We start from the raw sequence: 23,661 nt of genomic DNA on the forward strand, positions 1-23,661 counted from the left end.
GATCTAAGGGTCTCCATGATGTCACGAGGTGTGACCATATATGGGGGCGTGATATATATGAAACATATGGAGGCATGGGTGACGCAACGAACGAACGGGAACTGTAGGTTTTCATAGTAAATCAACTACATGACATCATAGTAATTTACTTTGCCATTGACTTCAATGGGAATTAATAATGAGCCAACAGGGCAGAAAATAAAGAAGAAACATCTCCGGCACAAATCACATTCCTTGCCAAGGTTGGCACCATATTTGGGCAATGCTGGTGATGTCACATTACACCACAAATTACATTTATATAAGGCGCAGGTCACACATGAACCCGACATGTAGGTTTTAGTTGCTGTAGAAATGTCAAGCGCAGTGATCAGATATCATAAGGATCTGTCCATTCTAGCACCGGATCCCGAAGATCTAGAGGATGTTTACAGCAGATTCAAGAAGCTGCAGCAGGAGCTAGAGTTCCTGAAGGTGCAGGAGGAGTACATCAAGGACGAACAGAAGAACCTGAAGAAGGAGTACCGCCACGCTCAGGAGGAGGTGAAGAGGATACAGAGCATACCGCTGGTCATCGGCCAGTTCCTGGAGGCCATAGACCAGAACACGGCCATCGTGAGCTCCACGGCGGGCTCCAACTACTACGTGCGCATCCTGAGCACCATCGACCGGGAGCTGCTGAAGCCCAACGCCTCCGTGGCCCTGCACAAGCACAGCAACGCCCTGGTGGACGTCCTGCCCCCGGAGGCCGACAGCAGCATCATGATGCTGACGTCCGACCAGAAGCCCGACGTCATGTACGCCGACATCGGAGGGATGGACATACAGAAGCAGGAGGTCAGGGAGGCAGTGGAGCTGCCCCTCACACACTTTGAGCTCTACAAGCAGATCGGCATCGACCCGCCCAGGGGTGTCCTCATGTACGGGCCTCCGGGCTGTGGCAAGACCATGCTGGCCAAGGCCGTGGCTCACCACACCACGGCTGCCTTCATTCGTGTCGTGGGCTCCGAGTTTGTCCAGAAGTACCTGGGCGAGGGACCTCGCATGGTGCGCGACGTCTTCAGGCTGGCAAAGGAGAACGCCCCCGCCATCATCTTCATCGACGAGATCGATGCCATTGCCACGAAGCGTTTCGATGCACAGACCGGAGCCGACAGGGAGGTCCAGAGAATCCTGCTCGAGCTTCTAAATCAGATGGATGGCTTTGACCAGAACGTCAACGTCAAGGTGATTATGGCCACCAACAGGGCAGACACGCTGGATCCGGCGCTGCTGCGTCCTGGACGTCTGGACAGGAAGATTGAGTTTCCCCTTCCAGACCGCAGACAGAAACGCCTGATCTTCTCCACCGTGACGAGCAAGATGAACCTTTCTGAAGAGGTGGACCTGGAAGACAGTGTGGCCAGGCCAGACAAGATCTCCGGGGCCGACATCAACTCCATCTGCCAGGAGGCTGGCATGTTGGCAGTGCGTGAGAATAGATACATCATCCTGGCCAAAGACTTTGAGAAAGCTTACAAGGCGGTTATCAAGAAGGATGAACAGGAACACGAGTTCTACAAGTAGACAAGTAGTACATTCTCTAACAATTTCCCTCTTTGGGGACGAAGGCAAGGCATTCAGATACGGTTTGTTTTGATGTACAGTATATGATTGTCTATCTATAAAGTATTTGTGGTGGATTCCCTGACAGACCCTATAACTTGCATTGGTGTTGGACTTAACGTACCATCTCTTAGCGCCTTTTGAGGGGGGCTAGCCCCTCCAACGCCCGGCTTTGTCTGTTCCGCCTGTGACGTCATGTGTGTGTGGCCAAGTCTGGATTTTTATGACGAAAGTTCTTCCGTACATCAAAGTCAATGGCATTGGACCTACATGGGTGACTTCAACATACATGATCATGATACAAAGGCGCCCCTCACTTCACACGAGTGTGATTTTTTTTAGGTGGGGCTCCATTTTCCTTTTAGACGTAGAGTGACAGGAGGCCAAGGACACAGACATCTTTTAGACGTAGAGTGACAGGAGGTCAAGGACACAGACATCTTTTTTTATGGAGACGTGTCCCCAGACCTATGCCCAAATATGGAGCTTTTTGTCTTTACCAGCACTCAGTCCCTAATAATATCATAGGGTCCTGACTGAGCAGTGGCTGGCTACAAAATATTCTCTAAAGTTTCATCCATTATATTTGATTTGATTTAATTTATGTAATTGCTTGCAACCAACATGCAAAGATGGTTAAAGTCAATTGAAGGTTAAAAAAAAGTCACTTATTTCCACTGTGGTTCCCATACATAAATCGACAGACTGACTAACATGCATCAAATCCACATTGTTCTAACAAAAGCCAATAATAAAAACATAAAGGAGCTACTTACATCACTCTGCTACCCCCTGAAGGTAGCCAATATTTAACTTTTAAAAGTGCTTAGGGTGGGAACTCCTGCGAAGTAAATGTCCAGAATTTTAAATGTACTTGAGTAAAAGAGTACAAAGGTATTGGCATCAAAATGTAGGCCTACCTTAAGTACCAAAAGTAGAAAGTACTCACTATGCAGAATGTCCCATTTAAGTTTTCAAATGTGTAAAAATTGTGAGCTCACAATGCATTGTGAGCTTGTAGATCTGTTAGTGTTTGGAGTGTTTAATGTATGTTTTGTTATATATATATATATACATACATACATACACACATCACACACACAGAATATACACCGGTATATACTCAATCAACCAATCAAAAGATGCAATGATTGCATCTAATGTCCACTAATAAGTAGAAATAAGATACCTGCACTCCGTTTAAGCATACTTTTCAAGGTAATGTTTATTCACAAATGAAAAAGAAACAGAACCATGAAAGAAGAGGTGGTGGTATTAACTATATATATGGTATAATGATGGAACACATTTAAATGGGATTCACTTCAGAGAATACTATAATCAGCAATAACTGTGAATCTGGATGACTCAAATGAAAACCATGACTATAAGGAACCTTAGTATTATTAGCACAAAATTAAAATTAGGATGTATGTTACCGTCTTATATCGATACATAAACAATACAAGCTCAAAGCATTGTTATATACAAGGACTGTATACGGTCCTTGATAAATCAGACTTTCTCAGGCTTGCGTGTAGTTTGTATACATGCACCTTAACATTGTCCAGGTTTGATCAATCATCCCATATTAGGTGGTACTTCCCACAAGTCCTAATGGATTCTAATACCAGATGTATGACTGACTTCATTCACTGTGGCCCAGGGGGATTCACTGACCGTGATCGGCAAAGAGGCTGGCTTAACCTCTAAAGTTGTGAGTTTGTAGATCATCCATTTGAACGGTTTTATAAAAACTAAAATCTTGATAATATTCGCCTACAATATGCCCAAATACGGACGGCAAGTTGAATGTGGTTATATGGGCCCAAAATGTTGTGTGCATATCGGGGGTTGACATTGGCGTTCAATTTTAATGCCCAGCAACTTTGCACACTAATCTCTTTCACCTATGCAAGAGCTTTGCACGTGGCAGAAAAATAAATTGTTCATAGTAGTGTCTTTTGTGCAATTTATTGAGGTTCATTTGTCTGCAGTGATTTTCACAGGAAACTCCATAATGAGTGGCTGTAATATGTTCTGTCATACAGCATTGGAATAGTGATTGAATCAGTTACATGTGTTTAGTAACTTTGATATACTGTACTGACAGAGCTGGTAGCATTGGGATTTTAAAGGGTTCAAAATAAACCGGGTTCGCAGTGCTCTCTCACAGCAAGTCATAATGGCTCGTTCTACTTTCAGAGGAAAAGCTATATAGCTAGATTTCATATTCTACAACAAAACTAAACAAAAAAATGTTAGTACAGGCCCAATATGTGACATGCATGTTGTCAAGGGGAAGGATGTGGGGTCCAAGAGATGCTGAACCAAGCTCAGAGGACCTCAAAGGAATAGGGGACACGTTTAATTCAAGAGAATCTTGAACACATTCCTTCATATTGAACAGCATTGTGTGCTACTGCACTGAAAACTTCGAGCACACACCTTGCAATGTTGGGCATGAAAATACTAATTGCGGTTATTCTGCTGGGCAGAATAACTGCAATTTGAAGTAGTCTCTGAAATTGTAAAACACCTTCCATGTGATGTCGACATTCTAGACTAGAGCAATGTACACAGCATAGATGTGACTTAAAAGCTGCAATCGTTTGTTATGTTTGTTGATTTTAACCAATCTGTGTGGTAAAGTATAAATATAATTTACACAAGGTGTACCTGCTCTTCTATTGAGACACTTGGACCCTGTAGGCTGGGTAGGACCATTACTGGTTGCATTGCTCGACGGTCACAACAATTCTGGGTCTCAAGTTGGGGGACCCGGCTTAGAATCCTGGCTAGGACAGATTGCAGCTCCAGCTATGTTACGGCCCGGGTGGCTTCACCTACTGATTGTGGGTGAAAGATGTTACGGTCACCCAAGTCACTGAGATACCAGTGTGGAAAATATGAAACAACAAATATGCGTACAAGCATTTTAGATTTGAATCCACCAAAGAATATCTATTGTGACATTCATGATCTGCTCACATTAAATTAATCCAATGAGATATAAAATAAGCAATGTGCATTTGGTAGTCATCACCATCATAAATTGCCACCAGTTAATTGACAGGACAAAAGCTTCTTTTTGCATTTCCTTTGTTTTGACTTTTAAAGACACTTTACTTTTTTTAACGCATTTACAATCCCGATACATTCTAGTGGTTACCAACAGTTTAAGTAATATTCTTAAAGAAAAATATGAGGGCAATAAAAACCTAAATCTCACATCGAGTGTATGGGCTCCTAGTAGCTGGCATGCATAAAAAGCAGTGGAAACTGGACAAGACATAATGCATCTCTCACTCACCACTAAGAGCCACTGCTCGTTAGAACCTTGAAGCAACTGACCCTTTTTACACTTGCATATAAAATTGGCAAACGCTAGACAAGTTAATGTGCCCTAATAGACCAGTGGTTCTCAAAGTGGGGTCCAGGGACCCTCAAGGTTCCTTGAGGGGCATCAAAATGGATCCTTGCAGGTCTGTAACTCAGAGGGTGTACAAATGGAACCAAATGGACCTTTATGGGTCCATGTGGCTCAACACCCTCAGAGTTACGGGGTCCATGAAATTAAAACATTTGAGAACCACTGCCATAGACAAATATTTTTTAAAAAAAGGGAAAAAAAGCATATACATTTCAACATGTGTGAGTGTGGTTTGCTCAAAGGGTACAATGGTGAGCAGACGGAAATAAAACTAAATTAAAGAGATGAAAAGGCCAGGCCTTGAGGACCACTCTACGATTCTTTCTTTTTGTTTTTCTTTAGGAAGGAAGGCGTGCGGAATTTCTTCTTCTTCTTGGAGGGCGATTTGCTCGGGGACTCGTCGCCCTCCTGTTCGCCGGTGTCAGCTGCCTCCTCCCCCTCGGCCGTTTCTGTGGCAACGGGGGTGTCGGGGGTGGAGTCTTCGGCAGGAAGTGCAGGGGCGTCGGAGGGGTCGTCGGGGGTCAGGTCTGGGAGGGTCTGCCTCAGGGTGGCTGCGTCGCTCTCGTCCTTAAAGGTCTGCTCCGGCAAGGATTCTGTAGAGGGACATGGCAGAGGGCTAGTTAGTTCAAATCCTTTTGGAGTCGCACTCGCATACAGTATGGCACCGGTGCAGCCAAAGGAGAGGGTTGACTAGTACTACTTAACTGTCTATAATACCAATGAAGCTACTAAACACTATGAACCAACTACTTACCCTTACTTACTTCTCTCCATAACTTCATGTCACTTTTTAAATCAAAGCATCTGTCGTGGTTTTAGCTGACGTACATTATTCCACTTGTGACAGCAGACTCCGTAGTAACACCACTAGCCATAATATATCGTTTTTCAAAAGTCTTCATTTCAAGGACCCTCATAAGTCTGACAGACCTGCATGGGTCCATTTGGAACCCCCCACAGGGAACCCTGAGGGTACCTGGACCCCAGCTTGAGACCCACTGCACTTAACATGTTCACATATAAATACATTAACTATTCTTTAATATGCAATCTTCAACAACTAACTAACAAGTGTGGCCCTTCCACATTCTCAGAACAAACATCCAAAGGAACAAGAAAACATACTTCACAAGAACTACATAGAATAAACAAAACAAAAACTCTTAAATATCCAGTCCACACCAATAAATATCCTATGAAAAATAAGCTACATTTCTTTCTTTTGTCTATCGTCGGCATTAATGTCTCTTTATGACTTGAAACATGATATGTCTGATTCATCATGCATGCTGGTGCACACACAGTATTGCTTTATTTTACCTTCACTTATGCAGGGCAAACTTAATGAGCACTGTTCTCTTGTTCATTTGCACCCTGTGTACAAACAAAACAAAATATTAAAGTAAAGTTTGAGTTTAGAGGCCAGATAATCCATGTTCTGTGAGTAGATAAACTCATTACTACATGGATCATGCAGGTCAAAGAACATAATGCACTTCATCCTGCAAGTAATGCTATTTTTAATTCCATGAATGCAATTAGATGTGCTATAGCATCTAAACTTACATTTTCAGAGGTGATATTAAACGGTGCCAAAGAGTGCATCATAAGCCTAGACATAGATTTCGGAATACATTACCAAGGTGTCTTTAATATAAAAATTACACTATTTAAGGAAAAGAAGTATAATGGTTACTGGTTACCCAAAAATAGTGTACGACCTCATGGTCATTGCACATGACTTGGCATGGCCAAGTCATGTGCAAAAGTTAAAATATGATTTTTTTCTTATTTGAGGCAATATGCTCCCTATGTAACCTTACATACTTTGTACTATGTGTTATTATTATTTTAACCAGGTGAGTCACACTGAGAATGCAATCTCTTTTACAAGTGAGCCCTGGCCAAGAGATCAAACAAGCAACCTGGTACAAGCTGTCTGAGTCATGGATAGCACTAGCTAAAATCACTTAGCAATAAATAGACACAACTTCTACTTTACTAGATTTGTGTTGCAACTATACCTATGGCAGGCCCGCGGGAAGTACTTTACACTCGCAGGGGCTGAGCGTCTAGTAGCAAAAATGCACGTGCACGCGCATCATGCACGCGCATTTTCGCGCATTTTCACGCGCAAACGTGGCCTTTACTTTCCCTCTCCACACGCAAGTTATATGAACGAACTGACACAGGCAATTAACCAGGATAAGGTGCCAATACTGTGATACAGCATATTTTATTCTTTTTTTTCTTCTTCCCCTCCTGTTCGAGGGGGGGCTGTGCCTGGGGGGAGGGGGTGCTACAGCCCCCCCAGCACCCCTACTTCCCTCAGCCATGACCTATGGTAGCTCAAATAACCATTAATACAGTTATTACACATTTTAAATGGGAGCGGAATTAATTGCCACCCTCCCGCCAATTACAAATGTGATATGTGAATCCTTTGTGGCCATGGTAGAACAGTGGATAATATGAATAAATGCAACGTTTCTTTCTATATTTATATGATCAATTTAGCTGAATTAATGATTCCATACAATATGTTTTTTTAACCTATTGATGAGTATTTAAAATTAATTTCTGATTTTCAAATGTGGTCATGTATAATATAATATGGTTGCCTGAATGAATGACTTAATCCATCGCCACCAGGGGGGCGCCAAAAGGCCCAGACCGCCACCATATATCTTTTATTTTATTTTATATATTTGAACAGCATTTCAAAAAAAAAGTCTATGTTATAAAACACGAAAAACACGTCCTTGGCGCTCCAGGACATCATGAAAAAGAAGTTAAATAAGTCCTTGGCGACCATTGAGTTAATATGAATCTGGATTTTATGTGATATTTTAAGTGCACCACAGCCAACAGATTAAAACACAGCCGATGCAAAAGATCTTCAAGTTATGTTAAAATACAACTCGACACATCCAAAAAGACCTAGTGAGACCACCATCCAAACCACCACCTCATATACAATCACGGCACGCACTGCAAAGTCAGTTGCAAAACGACTCGCTCAGTTAATCGTTTGTCTTGCAGACAAAATGATTCCCCAAAACTCCCTGTCATGCTCTGTCATGTAGCCAAACACCTTGTTAACCACTTGAAGCATTGTCTCTCTATTTGGGGTTAATTCTCTAAAAAATAGCAGCTCTACAAGCTCACAAAGCGTCGCAATGCAACACGTTGAGAGCTTGTAGATCAGCTATTTTTGTCAAAGAGACATTGTGTAGGGCAGGGGTTCTCAACGTTTTTGGCCGGGGACCCCCGGAAATGCTTTGGCAATGTCTCGGGACCCCCGCCCCGCCCCCTCCCGACCCCCAATATAAATTGACTGCTACAATAACCTTAAACCATTTTGGGCGGGAACCCCTTTTGGTGTTTTAAGCATTGTTATAATTTAGCTATTGAAAAATAGCAGATCTACAAGCTCATAGCGCGCCACCGAGTGGCGCGCTATGAGCTTGTAGGTCTGCTATTTTTGAAAAATCGTGAAAAAAAAATAATAATTTGGGGACCCCCTAAAATAATTTGGCGACCCCCCGAGGGGTCGCGACCCACGGGTTGAGAACCCCTGGTGTAGGGTGGGGGGGGAAGCGCACCAACTATAGAGCCCGGTCAGCTAAGTATTAGTTAGTTTACTAAGTATAAAGGAAATAAGTGGTTAAAATACTAACGAAAGCATAGTTTGTTTTAATTACCCAACAACGCATGTGCATCAGAAAAAAAAGATATGTCACACAGACAAAATCCAAACTATACATCACACAGCCAAGCTCCAGGCTGCCGTAACCATTAAAGCTAAACCAACAGCATTTTCTCAGCAAAGCCAAAAGAGCAAGTTTGGTTCTAAAGCCACACGCCAGTAAAAGCATTGATGTACCTGTTGAAGGCCTCATCTGAAAAGGAAACATCAACACATTTTCACATTTTGAGACAGAGTTGTAGGTTTTCATATAGACCGGTAAAGATGTGTGTTATGCACAATAATACGCGTGGGTTTAATTTGACCAGTCAGGTCGACGCCAGGAAGAAAAGCGAGGTTACACAACAGCTTGGGTTGTGAGATTTGTTTCAGATTACTCCACTCCTGCCCAGGTTGGGACTGTATAGCACAGGGGTTCTCAACCCGTGGGTCGCGACCCCTCGGGGGGGTCACCAAATTATTTTAGGGGGTCCCCAAATTATTTTCAAAAAAAAAAAAAAAAAAAAAAAAGATTTTTCTTTATTATTTTTTCACGATTTTTCAAAAATAGCAGACCTACAAGCTCGTAGCGCGCCACTCGGTGGCGCGCTATGAGCTTGTAGATCTGCTATTTTTAAATAGCTAAATTATAACAATGCTTAAAACACCAAAAGGGGTTCCCGCCCAAAATGGTTTAAGGTTATTGTAGCAGTCAATTTATATTGGGGGTCGGGAGGGGGCGGGGCGGGGGTCCCGAGACGTTGCCAAAGCATTTTCGGGGGTCCCCGGCCAAAAACGTTGAGAACCCCTGGTATAGCACACCATTAATCAATGTGATTTAGGCTTCACGTTAAAAGTTATCCCCAACTTATAACTTTCATTGTCGGTAAAAGCAAGTCGTGTGATTTGGAAAATACATCTCCCTTTTGTGATTATGAATTTGCATTCATAATTCACATTTTCACTGCACACAGTGATAGTGAATGAAGGCAAAGAACTGACTAAGCCGAAAATGACCCCGATCTACCAGCTCTAAGGCACGTTGTGAGCTCGGCCTCGTACATCAGATATTCAGATATTTCATCGTGCAACGTCATCATACGAGGATCGCCGGGAAAGGAGGGGATCTGAAACAACCCCCATCAACACCAGGAAACAGATTGAGAAGTCAGTCAGAGACTGGGGGGGATCGAGGACCCCCACCCAGCCCGTGGGGTTAGTGAAGAGCAGTGAGCAGCCATGCAAGGGAAGGGTTAATGGTCCAACAGAAAACATGGAGGTGAGAGGGTGAGGAGGAGAGTGGAACAGTACGTACTTACTATGGCAACAGGTACTCTTTTGTAATTCCATCTCCTGATTTGTAAACGCAGCCACAAAGAAGGAAAAAAAGCACAAGTAGAAACCACCACAGGTCAAACCACCACAGCCACCGTGTTAAAATTAATTAAAAAAATAATAAAAACGTGAAATAGAGTCCAAACCACCGAAGATCAGGAGAAATAAAGAATGGATAGAGTACCATTCTTAAGAAATCACCCCCCAAAAAGATGGAGAATGGAAGTGAAGTGGTAGAGAAGAAACCGTACACAGACACAAATCTTTAATAACGTTTCTGTTATTAGATTACACCTGGTTGATACTGACTAATAGCTTGAATGACGTATACAGGGTTAAGTGCAAAAACATTTCCGTGGCACAGATAATACATTACGTTGCTGTCGGGGTGGAAGTCTCGTATGTCCAAAGACTTTCCTTTTATATTTAAAAAAACGTTTTTAAATAGTGAAAAGACTGTGTACAAGCTCACATTGTGAGCTTGTACATCTGCTATTTTCACTACTTTTGTGCAGCACTCTTGTATGATAAAGTAGGATATAACAAAACAAAAAAACAAACAGAAAACGTTGAAATATGGAGATATTAGGTTTCTGCCCGACTTCAACGATTATTATTATTTATGTATAGGCCATATCAAGCTATTCTCCAAGCTCTTTCAGGGACAGTCGTATCATCATGAATGATATAATAATATGCATTAGGTGTAATCCAATAGTAATAAAGACCAAGAAGGGAAGCTAAAAATAAAAGACCCTGGAGGACTTAAATATGGTTTGTCATTCTGTTGTATTCATTGGAGTCACTATACCTTATAAAGATATCCAGGTGATTGTGTGATCTGTACCCCTTTGAGCTATATGTAATATTGTGTCATCATTGTATGGTTGGTTATGATGCATTATACAGAACAAACTAAACTACTTACTTGATGGTATTGACGGATTGTTTTATTTATTTTATTGTCCGCTTTGTCTGTATTTGTGAAGAATTGGAAAATCTATTAAAATGATATACTGTCCATACTGTCTATCCAAGACATCCCTCTAAAACTATGTTTTAACATTACTTGTGATTACTGCGTAAGCCTGTGCTTTCCCCCCCCCCCCCCATCTCCCCTTATAGAAATAAATCCTCTTGGCCTGTTATTACTTAAAACACAGCACAGCACCTGGAGTAGTTTTGTTAAAGACCAGACCACCACAAACAACCAGACCAAGAAGCAGATGGACGGGGGCCCCAAACTACCATGCTAGAGGACCTGGGAAATCAAGGAAGAGCCAGGCCAGGCCATAGATGTCCTCAGATCAACCTACCTTCTTCTTCTTCTTCCGCTCTCACGGGCGTACTCGGAGGTGTGCGAGTGGGGCTTTGACCTTTGACCTCCTCTTCAGGCTCCACTTGCTGCTCTGGTTCTGAGATGAGGTCAACAAGAACAAACGATAAGAAACTGCCTACCCCAAATAAAAATAAACACAAGAAATCACTACCCAAATGGGCTTTTTAACCACTTTAAGCCCTATTATATACTTTGGGTATTCGAAAACGTCGCATGAGCTTGTAGATCGTATGTTTTAAAAAATAATTTGAAAAGTGGGTTGACCGAGGCTAAATATGTTTGTATTAAACATATTGCCACTCATTAGATCCCAACAAATTGCAATCACTTCAACACAGGTAAAAAAAAAAAAGAAAAAAAGAAAAAAAAGGAAATGGAGAGAGAGAACACAAAATGGAGGAGCAAGCCTTAATTGGGTGCGACAAACTTTTTACACACAAAAGTATAGCCCAGGAGTTAAGTCCACCTTTCAAAACATCTCAAAACACACCCAAAGAAACCCAAGAAACAAGCTTTTCAGATCCGTTTTTGTGTCAGTAATTTTGCATCCAAGAAGTCGAGGCTTGATTTGGACATGTAGAGAAAATAGTTAATTTGTAACTACACCAACAAGCATTTCCACCCCTCCTATACCACATCAAAGAGGATGACAGTGAATACATGTCCATGATAGATTAGCAGGAAAAATATGACATCACTTGTTCAAATCAACCCATAACATTCTGCAATCGTTTGACTGCTATAAGACACAATTAAGGCTCCATTATTAAAATAAACAGGTTTCATATTTAAGTGAAGGGGGTATCGAAGGGAAAAAGGGAGTGACTTCAATCTCAAAATGTAGTTGCTTTTGCTTTACCTCTCCCTATCCTCTCTCCTCAACTTCTCATCCAATCAAACTGGAGAAGAATATTTGAGTAGATATGCGCCTCAAATACTCTAACCCTTAATGCTTTTTGAGGAGGACACGAAGCAAGTCGATGGGGAAGCAAATCAAGCAAAAACTTTGGAGATTCAACTGCTGGTTGGAGGGTGTTTGCACCGCGGGTGGTAAATCAAAACGACAGCAAACTCCAAAAGCCCAAGAAAAAGGAGAGGATACAACAGGCAGGGGATCCCCAGACATCCCAGTGCAGCAGGAGGTAGTTCAGGTCCAGGGCTGGGACAGGGAGGAAGGGAAGCGGAGGACCAAAGCTGAACATGACTAACGCTTCACATGGAGTACCTGAAGCCTGGCAGGCCTCAACTTCCTCTCCCACCGACTGCTTTCTGGTGAGAGCTTCCAGTACGGCACAGTGGAACTCCTTGTGGGGGGACTCTGGCGTTCTCTGACCCTGGTCTCCAGGACTCTGGGGAGTGTCTACTACGTTCTCTTGGGCTACGTCAGCCCCGCCTCCTTCAAGGCAGGGAGAGGAGACCTCCACAGAGGCCGGGGTACTGGAAGGGGCAACCGGCAAGGGAGGCTTCTCCGAATCGGAACCTTCTTGCTGCGGTTGAGGTGTGTGGGTGGAGACGGAGGTGTTTCCACCGTCAGTGGAAACGGATGCTTTTCTACTGGTGGGCTCCTCTGGCTCGGCAGGCGGCATGTCGCCGCTAGTGATTGAATCCACCTTCTGATCAGCGTCCTGTCTCTGCACTAAGGGGGGGACTTTGTGTTTACATAGGGGCAACAAACTTTGGCAGACCTACCTTATAATTCTATTAAAAGGGTTATATGACCAACTAATGTTAAGCTATTACCCAACCAGAACTACTACCACTAACTAGACCTAGTAACTAACTACTACTACTAATACTAACTAATAGTAATAACTAGTATACTATCCACATTTTCATTCCTACAGATAATTGGCTTTGACAGACGAGCTGAAATGGTTTTTTTGTAAGTGTCTAACTTCCGTATTGTAACTTATTTCAGAGTGAAACAATATAAGCAAGCAGAACACAACGGTGGGCAGGAGCTGCGCCTGTCTCAGCCAATCACAGTGATGGGGTGGGGTTAGTATTCATATTTGGTATTGCAGGAAGTAATCAAGTTTGGATACACAGTAGATGTGTTCTTAAAATGTTACATAAATGTTCCATTTCAGCTCAATTGTATGTCCTATTCTAATTTCAAATCCTAGTTTAAGGTAAAACAGCCAACATATCCAGACAACCTGCCACTGTGTCCTGTTGATTCTAAACATCAAAAGGTTGGAGAACAGCATTCTACTTTCCCTGCGATTGAGACTTAATAGTCTCGTTTACCTTCATTTCCTTTCTGTTTCTGCTCCACCTCTTTGTAATAGTCCTCCATTTCCTGGTCGTTGACCTTAGTGAAGGGGTTGGGACCCTTCTTGCTGACGATCACCCTGGGTTGGTATTCCTTCTCGATGATGGCCTTGGAGGCTGTCACCAGCTCCCCCTTCAGGAGACACAGAGGATAGAACAAATGGGGACAGCATGAGACAGATGTAGAAATCTTAAACATGGAATATGTTCAAGTCATACAAATCAAGGATACAAAAATTAAAATAAACTGTTGAGCATTCTACAATTGCCAAACCTATGATTAACAGATTAAAGGCTGTTTATTCATACATGAATACAAACATTATCAACAAATTCAGCATAGACAATTCTATAGCCCAATTAACACAAAGGACATTCATAAAGATGTTACGGTCAATCAATCTATTGGGTAAAAACAGTTCATGCCATTAACCACTTTAGCCTATTTTATACTTTCAAGAATTCTCAAAAATAGCTGGTCTACAAGTTCACAACCACTATTTCGACTATTCTTGCCCAAAATAGAAGTGGTTGGTTGAAATCAATGAGATTACAGCTACGTCAGGCACTGTGACAATTAGAAATAAGTTGGGACATGGAAAATCCAAGTGACATCAACAAATGTAATTATTCAAACTAACATGTATCTTTGAAGCAGTCCAGAGAACAAAAGTCACTGGATGTCAAATACGGTATGCCACTTTGAAATTACACACGTTACGTTTCTGGAATAAGGGTGAAAATGTAGTCAAACCGACCAATAAGAGCAAAATACCTGCAGTTATCAGAAAGCTCCTATAGCTGAAAGAAATGCTCAGCATACTACTTCTATCGTATTCAAATGCACTTAAGATTCAACTTATCTCTAGCTCTCTGGCCCTGGATGCATAAAGATGCATCACATTAATCAGATTATATGAACATTGAACACACAGTTCAGCCTGCCCGAGGAGGCCAAGCAGTGAACTTAGCAATTGTTGACCATATTCACATGGCGGCCATTTTGATCATGCATGATATGGTTAAATTTATGAATGAATCGTGACGTAGGACGTGACACAGAGGTACCACAAGAACAGCGCAAGGGGTACTATGATAGGAGCCAACCAATCATATCAACACTCGAGGGGTACTTCCCGGAAGACTTCGTCGTCCTTCCAGGTGCTTCAAAACAGCACTGAGCAACTTCCATTGAAGTGAATAGCTGTCGCTCCTCAATCCGTTCTCTAGATATATTATAGCTTAGCTCTATGGGTATGGGGTGCGGGGGTCCCCAACACGAACATGAGGTAAGAGCAAAATGGCCGCCATGTGAATATGATAATTTGCGCTGGGGCAGGGTGGCCCCGCCCCCCCTCCCCCCGCCTGAGTATGATGTAAGCGCAAAATGGCCACGGTGTGAATGCTGCCATTTGTGCTGCTGTTGCGGCAGAACTGGGGAATGTTTCTACGAATGAACGGTTCTATGAATACAGAATCACCACCAGAAGCGGTGATTTAAGCACTGTATATTTCATGACGCATGAGCAAGTATTCAGTGCTTAAAGCAGTGGTTCTCAACCATTTTTGAACTGTGCACTACTAGCATATTTTGGACTGCCCCCATGGACCAACCAACCCCATTGCTCTCCTCCATGGGTTCAACAAATTAATCTACAATTGCACGGCCAATGGACTTTCCCCCAAACACACCCTGACAGCACGGCTACTTTCACCAATGGCCTCTATGCATACACGCCATTTTGGAAAGAACTTGGGCCCTTTCCCTACTTCCTTCACAGGTGTTACCGATACTAATTAAAGGCTCTGTTCCATTCTGGTCAAACAGAGTCCATTTGGTTCTGAATGTGTTTATGTTACATGTCGGTGAAGGAAGTAGGGAGTTATTCTGTGTGCATATAGCCCATTGCTCATGTTATATTGTTTTTATTACATTAAATATTGCTGCTCCTTACATTTTACTGGGTTCTCCTACATTTATTCTGGCGCTCCGACATTTTTACATGCAAGCACCAGAGCAACCATGTACAAAGTTGCATTCAGTCCCTCATATACTCAGTGCATAACCTAAATACATTAGGTGCTCATATCCCCACCAGACGGGTATGGACTAGTAATATTTTATGATGACAAGGATTAAAGTCAGATTTATAATAGATTGTACACTGGTGTCGCTCACAGAAATAGCTTGTAGATCTGCTTTGTTCGTTCTGTGACAGTGTGCATTGTATTGAAATTGTAACAAATTATATCAAGCCATAAATAGTAGAGATATATTTTTTACCCGTCACTACTATTACCCATTAGTTAAAATCAATTTTATTTAATTTGATTGACTTATTAAATATTATTGAAGCACATTTTTGGGAATGAAACGCGAAAGGTACAATATATTTGTTAAACCACCTGTAATCATTCCATGGACCACTAGTGGTCGGGGAACCACTGGTTGAGAAACAGTGGCTTAAAGCAGGGGTTCTCAACGTTTTTGGCCGGGGACCCCCGAAAATGCTTTGGCAACGTCTCGGGACCCCCGCCCCGCCCCCTCCCGACCCCCAATATAAATTGACTGCTACAATAACCTTAAACCATTTTGGGCGGGAACCCCTTTTGGTGTTTTAAGCATTGTTATAATTTAGCTATTGAAAAATAGCAGATCTACAAGCTCCGTACGAGCTTGTAGGTCTGCTATTTTTGAAAAATCGTGAAAAAAATAATAATAATAATTTGGGGACCCCCTAAAATAATTTGGCGACCCCCCGAGGGGTCGCGACCCACGGGTTGAGAACCCCTGGCTTAAAGCAGAGGTTCTCAACTTTTTGGGCTGGGGAACCCCAAAAATACTTTGGCCATGTCTCGCAACCCCCCCCCCCCCCCTCCCCCAATACAAATTGAAGGCTACAATACCCTTAACCAATAAAGAAAATACATCATAAATAAATACTGAAACCAGATATAATCGTTAAGGATTATGACATGGTTTTGGAACACAACGGGTGGATTCAATCTTGGTTTGATTGGTACACAAAAGCAAAACCATATGCTCTGTATTAGTAATAAGCTCTTCTGGTTTAAGAAAATAATCTGTCAACCCCCCCCCCCCCCCCCGAAATAATTTGGCGACCCACAGGTTGAGAAGACCTGGCTTAAAGCACCGCCGCGGCGCCGGCAGGGATGCACTAGAAGGGACACACAGGCCATGGTGGGTGACGGGAGTAGTAAAATAAATACCTTTCTAAAAGACTTAGCGGGGCTATAGGAACCCTCGGACACATCAAGGCCATCAATAGTGTCCGTAGAGTCAGACAGAGGGGCATCCTGCAACGGTAAACCCAGCTCTTAAACACTGACACATCGTCGCCGAAACCTTGTATCTCCATATTTCAACGTTGATTAAGGGCCGATTCATACTCCTATTTTACCGCTGTTTCGGCGCTGTAGTGCCGAAATGATTTCGGCTCGTCAGAAATTTTCAGTAGCACCGAAGAGCCGACTTTAGGACGGTACCCGCCCCCCCCCCCCCCCCGAACCTCAAATGACGTCACATTGTAGGCTCTACAGAGCCGAACCGACTTTTATTCGGCTCTAAAATAGGAATATGAATCGCGCCTAACGCTCTACTTCCTCATGCAATGGAGTGTCACGCAAAAGTAGCAAAAATGACCCAACTAGAGGTTGTAGATCGGCTATTTATTTTTCTTTACGACTTTTAAGTCTGTCTGTGGGTTTTATAATAAACATTTAAACTTAATAATCACATTGTATCCATTGGAACACAGGCTATTTTTTCCATTTCCTGAAAAGCAATGGTTTTGGACATACAAGGTTTCCACCTGACAGCCACAATATTCAAATTACTTCTTCTCTAGTAGGTGTTCATGCGCTCAATATTCCACACACACACACACACACACACACACACACACACACACACACACACACGCACACACACACGCACACGCACGCACACGCACACACGCGCGCACACACACGCGCACACACACGCGCACACACACACACACACACACACACGCACACGCACACGCACACGCACACGCCCCCCCTCCCCCATAAACACGTGCAAAAATAAAATACAGGGCAGGTGGTCTTGAAACAAAGGTCGGGGGCTGGAGATGGAATGATCAGACAAACACTCAAGCTAATGAGTTACACTGACATACTGCACACACAGGGGGGCACTAGTTATTCACCATTATTATGCCTCCCTACGGTTCATGATAATCAGGTGTTAAATCATGTTCTAATAAGCACATTTGAGTCATATTGATGCAAGATGCAAATTTAAAGCAAAATATCCAAATTGCTGATGTCTGCCCTCATTCAGATGGATTCAGAGATGCAATGTCCAAGCAGCCGCAATCTCAATCTGAATGAATACCCCAGGAAGAACAATGTTATGTAACAGGCTAGCATATCATGCAAAACTGGAACTCAAAAAGCCAAATGCAAAGTCTGTAATCCTTTTTGCACTTGTGATTTTAAAATAGGCTAAATGTGGATTTTCTTTTTTTTACCACTTAGATATTCATTTGTTGTTTTGTGGCTCTGTTGGGGCCGGGGGTGAGCCATCTAGCTAGAACAGGGTCTGCGTGTGTTTGTTTGTGTCGGTTTGTCTGTCCATGTTAGCTTTAGGCTGGAACCGATCATATTTTTTTGGAAATATTGAACTTCGGCGGTCAAATCGAGCAGTGGTTCCCAAACTTTTCAGGTCGAGACCCAAAAGAGAGATTGGACGTTTGCCCCGGATCCAAACTAGTGAAAAAAGCTATTTTCACAAGTTCTTAATTGTATAAATGTATTTATTTTCATTTCATTTCATTTTTTAAATCCCTCTCTTTTACTCGAACCGTGACCCATAACAATTGGTCCATGACCCACAAATGGGTCCCGACCCACTGTTTGGGAAACAATGTCATAGATGACTGACGTCATAGACTGATCCACAAGATGTCTGAGATCCACATGGAAGCCACACTATTAGACCCAGTCTTGTTTGAGTGCACTGTACAGAGAAAAGACTTTAGGAGAGGTGTACAGTATAGGGGATTTAGTTGCAAGTTGTACAAGACCAAAATGAAAACAAATAACACCGCTTCTCGTCTCTTAATGACAAAATCAAAGAGAAGACAAAAATGCACTTAAAAAAAATGAACAGCAAAATCAAGGAAGGGCAGTGGACGCAACCTGCAGCATGAAGTCACATCTCTCGCACATTACATATAAGTACTACCTACTCACCTGCCACAGTGACACTCTCTGCAGTCAAAGAATAATGCCACAGTTACAGACCTCACCAGTTGTGTAAAGTAACCAAGTAAATTTACTTTGAGTATTTCCGATTTCCAATACTTCTACTCCACTACATGTCAGAGGCAAATATTATACATTTATTCCCCTAAAGTCAAAGTCGTACGATTTGTCACACACGTTACAGCAGTGAAATTTGTTCTCTGCATATGACCCATCTCTTGGGAGTGGTGAGCCGCAGCCATGCCGCGCCCGGTAATCATTTTATTTTACCCCCCAATACAACCCATTGATGCCGAGTGCCAAGCAGGGAGGCATTGGGCAAATGTCTTTGGTATGACCCAGCCGGGTATCGAACCGCGACCTTCCACATTAAATTTGAAAACTTTAGCTAGTTACTGTAGATAAAACATACATTAAAGGCGCATTCAGTGATTTGGAAAAAAACCCTGGTCCACCCGGTAACAAGATGTGCACATGCACACGCTCTACAGTGGGGGAAGTACAACAGACCAACAGCACATGCACCAATGCCCGCCCCACTCGATCATGATTGGAGGAAGGCCCCTCTCATCCTGATTGGATGAAGGCTTTGCCACCCAAAGCCCAAACCGAAACTAGGGTTTTTTGACCCCAGGGGTTAACTGGGGACAGGGAGGAACTCCTTATAATGGTCAGCACGCTTTATAGTAGGGAGGATTATCCAAAAAATAAGAAAAAATAAGTGATATTTGAATTAAGTGAAATCACTGAATATACCTTTAACCACTTCAGCCCTATATACATTTCGGCCATTTGAATGTAGCCGATTTACAAGCTCACAATATGTCGCATTGTAGATCTGCTATTTTCAAAAGATTTTTATACATTTGAAAACTTGGAATGAGACACATTCCTGGTCTCTAAACTGCCTCCCTCTGGCCAGCCGGGGCGCCTGATAGAGGGGAAAAGAACTGGTCGGAATAACGTGTTCCTTCCACGCGCTACGTCTGGCCAGGGAAATTCCCCCCCGTCAGGTGAAAAGAAGCACTCCTCATGCATAGAAGGATGCTCTGCCTCCTCAGGTTGGCAGAGGAAGTGTAGCGCCCAGCATTACATTAGATAATTGACACTACGTGAAAAAGAAAATGGGTTGCAAAATCGTGGGATAAAAATGTAAGTAAAAAAAAAAAAGGAATTGGACACTTTGCATAATGAGTACTTTCTACATTCGGTAGAAAGTCCATAGACTTGGCTGGCCTATGACGTAATTTCGGAAAGCCATGCATTGGAGGGGCTGGCGCCCCTTAAAAAAAATAAAAAAAAATAAAAACAGGACCAAAACATTTAAGCATTCAACTAGATATGTTGGCGGTCTAGTTAATTGTGTCTGGGAAGCAGCTAGTCCTGTGGCAGATGGGTGTATATTATGTTTGTAAAGGCTGACCTGGGTATAGACGCGTTCCACAACGGAGCCAGCACACAGCAACTGAGACTGGGGTCCCGCTGTCTTTATGTCCTGGAGATTCTGCTCTCGGATCTGCAGGCAGAAAATGAAAATGGGTGTTGTGAGGAACGGCACACAGACAAATCTAAATGGCTCTTAACCTTGTGCATTTGCAGCTGATAAGCATGCACGTTGGCTCGTCCCTGGCTCCTCCTGGCTGAGTGAGTGTACAAGTGTCCTTGAGCAAGACACTGAACACCTAACTGCTCCTGATCAGCAGGTTGGTGGCTTGCATGGTAATGTGTGTGTGTGTGAATGTAAAGGACATTGGATAAAGGTACTATTATAAATGCACCATTTACTGTTATAAATGCACCATTTACTGTGAGAACAGACAGAACGGGGAAATCTTCAGAAATAAAGTGACAGACATCAGCTAACACGATTTACTAGAAGGGAAGCCAAATGAAGGTCAACTCTGATAATAATCAAAGATTTCAAATATCAGAAAGCTGCCCTACCTTATTTCTCATCTCCAGGACGTCTTTCGGGTTGGTATTCATCGGGATGAACTGATTGGCCACCGCGGCCTGGCGAAGCCCATCCTCCTTAGTCCACTGTAAACACGACAACAAGCGTTAAAAACTAAAACTAGAAAACATACACCTAATGGACAAAACAACATGGAAGCCCAAGAACAAAAACACATGAGACAAACAATGCAGGCGTTACAATACAAGAAGAATCATGCTTGTCAAACTGAAATGGAGAATTTTGGATGGCTGTAAAAAAAGGATTCAAATGGCAGTTTGGGCCCAAATGCAGTGAACCAATGATGATGCGCTTCCTGTTACAAAGATGGGGAAGGGCCATAGCTGTGTATGGAGATATCTATTTGAAAATGAAGCCATTCTACTTGATTGCTTACATATTTGAATGCTTCAGTGACCGATATAAAAGGTTGATATTAGACGGCATGGATTATCCTGCAGTAATGCAGGTATCAAATGCTTTTCTGAACCCTATGGGATGCATGTAAAGGTACAGATGTGTGAGGGGTGGCTAGGACGCATGTATCAAACATGTGATTTGCTCATTCTCACATGTGTGATTCAACACCAACACTGGCCCCCATGGTACATGTTCACTGATGGGCGGAAACCTTGTATGTCCAAAACAATTACGTTTAGGGAAATGTAAACAATACAATAAATGTAATGTGTTCCAATGGATATAGTTATTATTTAGCCACAAGCTTTTGTTAATTATTTCCATTGGTTAAACCTAACCCTAACCCCGTGGCCGTTTTGCACATTACCCATTACACTACAGGTGAGGTTTTTTTAAAATAGCTGTTTATATAACAATACATACAACGGTCATACGACCGAGTACAAAACAAGGCCGCGTTTTTTCTGAAAAAATAAATAGATTGTTAAGGTTTCTGTCTGACAGTTACAATATCGGGTTTGGAGAATAGCTGTGGAGAATAGCGAACCTGACATAAGTAAAAACCATTGACATTTCCATCATCATTGATATACCATTACTACAACTCAAAACCAGGAACTAAAAATAGTAGAGAACACTGAGAAATCAACTGAAAAAAGTCACATAATGTTGTAAAACCTAAACAAATGACAAAGTGAAGACAGGGGAGACAGAGGGGTGAGGGATGCGTGGGGAGGGGAGAGGGGAAGTAGGTGAGACGATGGGGGGCTTGCTTACGAAGCGAGTGTGGCAGTGAGGGAGGGGTGAGCTGGCATCACCAAAGTCATTTCCCAGGCTAATACAGGACAATTAACAAAAAGGATGACCGGGATAATAAGAGAGCAACACAGCCCAAGACACTTGGAACTAAAGTCCCATCGTTTCATTCCAAACAGATGATGAAACTTTCCCCGTCTAGTTAAAATGGCATGTTCCGCTTAATCTGATCACATGACCAAAAATATCTAACCAAAACCCACCAAAAGGCCAGGTTTAGTTTGACAAAAAGGGAAAAAGAAATGAATTAACCCGGTAATGCTCAGCTTGAAAACAAAAAAACAAAAATTCTGCACCCATTATCTTATACAAATGTAACTGAATGAGCAGCGTGTGAATATAATATTAACACAATATTTTGCTCTCATGCAATTTTAGGATCTTTTTTTTTTGTAATACGCAGTAAGAAGCATTAAGCTTATGGGTACATTCTTGGTCCTATTTGAAGCTAAGCCGTTAACCCATTCAGGCCTGACGTCGAAATTTAAAAAAAAAAGTTTTCTAAATCATGACAATTTTCGGAAAGATTTGAGGCACATTTTAACGATTTTTCAAAAATAGCAGACCTACAAGTTCATAGCGCGCCACTCGGTGGCGCGCTATGAGCTTGTAGATCTGCTATTTTTCAATAGCTAAATTATAACAATGTTTAAAACACCAAAAGGGGTTCCCGCCCAAAATGGGTTAATGGTTAATGTGGTTAAACGCTAACGTGACATGGATGCGTTCCAGGTCTCAATGGATTAAGTGCCAAACCAAGGGGCTAGAATGAGGATGGGATGAACATGTATGCACGATATACTCACTGAGAAAGAGTCTCACAACACAACACTTCCTACTTTCCCAACAGGAGATAATTGATTCAAAAGTCAGATCAAATCTTTCATTTTTCTTTCTTTTTTTCCCTCGATTTATGCAAATCATTCATGCAGGCGTACACCTTCTGGGGGGTTTGGGGGGAGGGAGGAGGTTGTTTGAAATAATCTTTAGATTCAAACTAAAATAAAAAACGGGAAAAACAAAAATATGGGCAATTCAAACGCACGTACAACTAATAATAGCTGCAGGTATTTGGAAGAGTCAAAAAGCGGGCTGCATGACTCTGTTGTGGAAGTAATTTCAAAGCGCTTCTATAATTGCCCTTGTGTACAAAAATAAGGCATCTTTGTAACAGATGGCTAATATATTTTAGGTAACCAACAACAAGCCACCTTTCTCATAAGACTTTAAACTTTTAGAAAATGTGCAAATAGCTGTACATTCAATTATAATAGATTTTGCTTCAATATTCACTCAATTTATCACACTAGAGATTCCGTGCCCTCACACCTACGTCGCACCAGTCCAAGTCAGGGGTTCTCAACGTTTTTGGCCGGGGACCCCCGGAAATGCTTTGGCAATGTCTCGGGACCCCCGCCCCGCCCCCTCCCGACCCCCAATATAAATTGACTGCTACAATAACCTTAAACCATTTTGGGCGGGAACCCCTTTTGGTGTTTTAAGCATTGTTATAATTTAGCTATTGA

The 23,661-nt window shown here is 42.4% G+C and overlaps 2 protein-coding genes across 10 annotated transcripts in view; one reads left to right on the forward strand and one right to left on the reverse strand.

Annotated features, from left to right (window-relative positions):
* Nucleotides 1-354: 354 nt before the first annotated feature.
* LOC306939493 (26S proteasome regulatory subunit 6B-like) lies at nucleotides 355-1,566 on the forward strand (the record flags this gene model as incomplete). The annotated part of the gene is made up of 1 exon (XM_079524081.1): nucleotides 355-1,566. One exon carries the CDS (start codon nucleotides 355-357, stop codon nucleotides 1,564-1,566), a length of 1,212 nt encoding a protein of 403 aa, XP_079380207.1.
* A 1,246-nt stretch (nucleotides 1,567-2,812) lies between these two features.
* The window catches only part of add1 (adducin 1 (alpha)), a 46,441-nt gene continuing 25,592 nt past the window's right edge, over nucleotides 2,813-23,661 (reverse strand). For 5 of the 9 annotated variants that reach the window (XM_079524952.1, XM_079524955.1, XM_079524957.1 and 2 more), the window contains 6 exons: nucleotides 20,890-20,985; nucleotides 20,369-20,461; nucleotides 13,651-13,807; nucleotides 12,626-13,036; nucleotides 11,378-11,476; nucleotides 2,813-5,631 (listed from right to left, as the gene is read on the reverse strand). In XM_079524952.1, the coding sequence (XP_079381078.1) occupies nucleotides 5,351-5,631; nucleotides 11,378-11,476; nucleotides 12,626-13,036; nucleotides 13,651-13,807; nucleotides 20,369-20,461; nucleotides 20,890-20,985 (1,137 nt within the window). In that variant the 3' untranslated portion in view covers nucleotides 2,813-5,350. Of the gene's footprint in view, nucleotides 5,632-10,041; nucleotides 10,080-11,377; nucleotides 11,477-12,625; nucleotides 13,037-13,650; nucleotides 13,808-20,368; nucleotides 20,462-20,889; nucleotides 20,986-23,661 lie in introns of all 9 variants that reach the window. The other 4 variants (XM_079524954.1, XM_079524953.1, XM_079524960.1 and 1 more) reach the window with 4 other exon arrangements.

The sequence above is a fragment of the Electrona antarctica genome (genome assembly GCF_951216825.1).
Source record: "Electrona antarctica genome assembly, chromosome: 16".
NCBI lineage: Eukaryota > Metazoa > Chordata > Actinopteri > Myctophiformes > Myctophidae > Electrona > Electrona antarctica.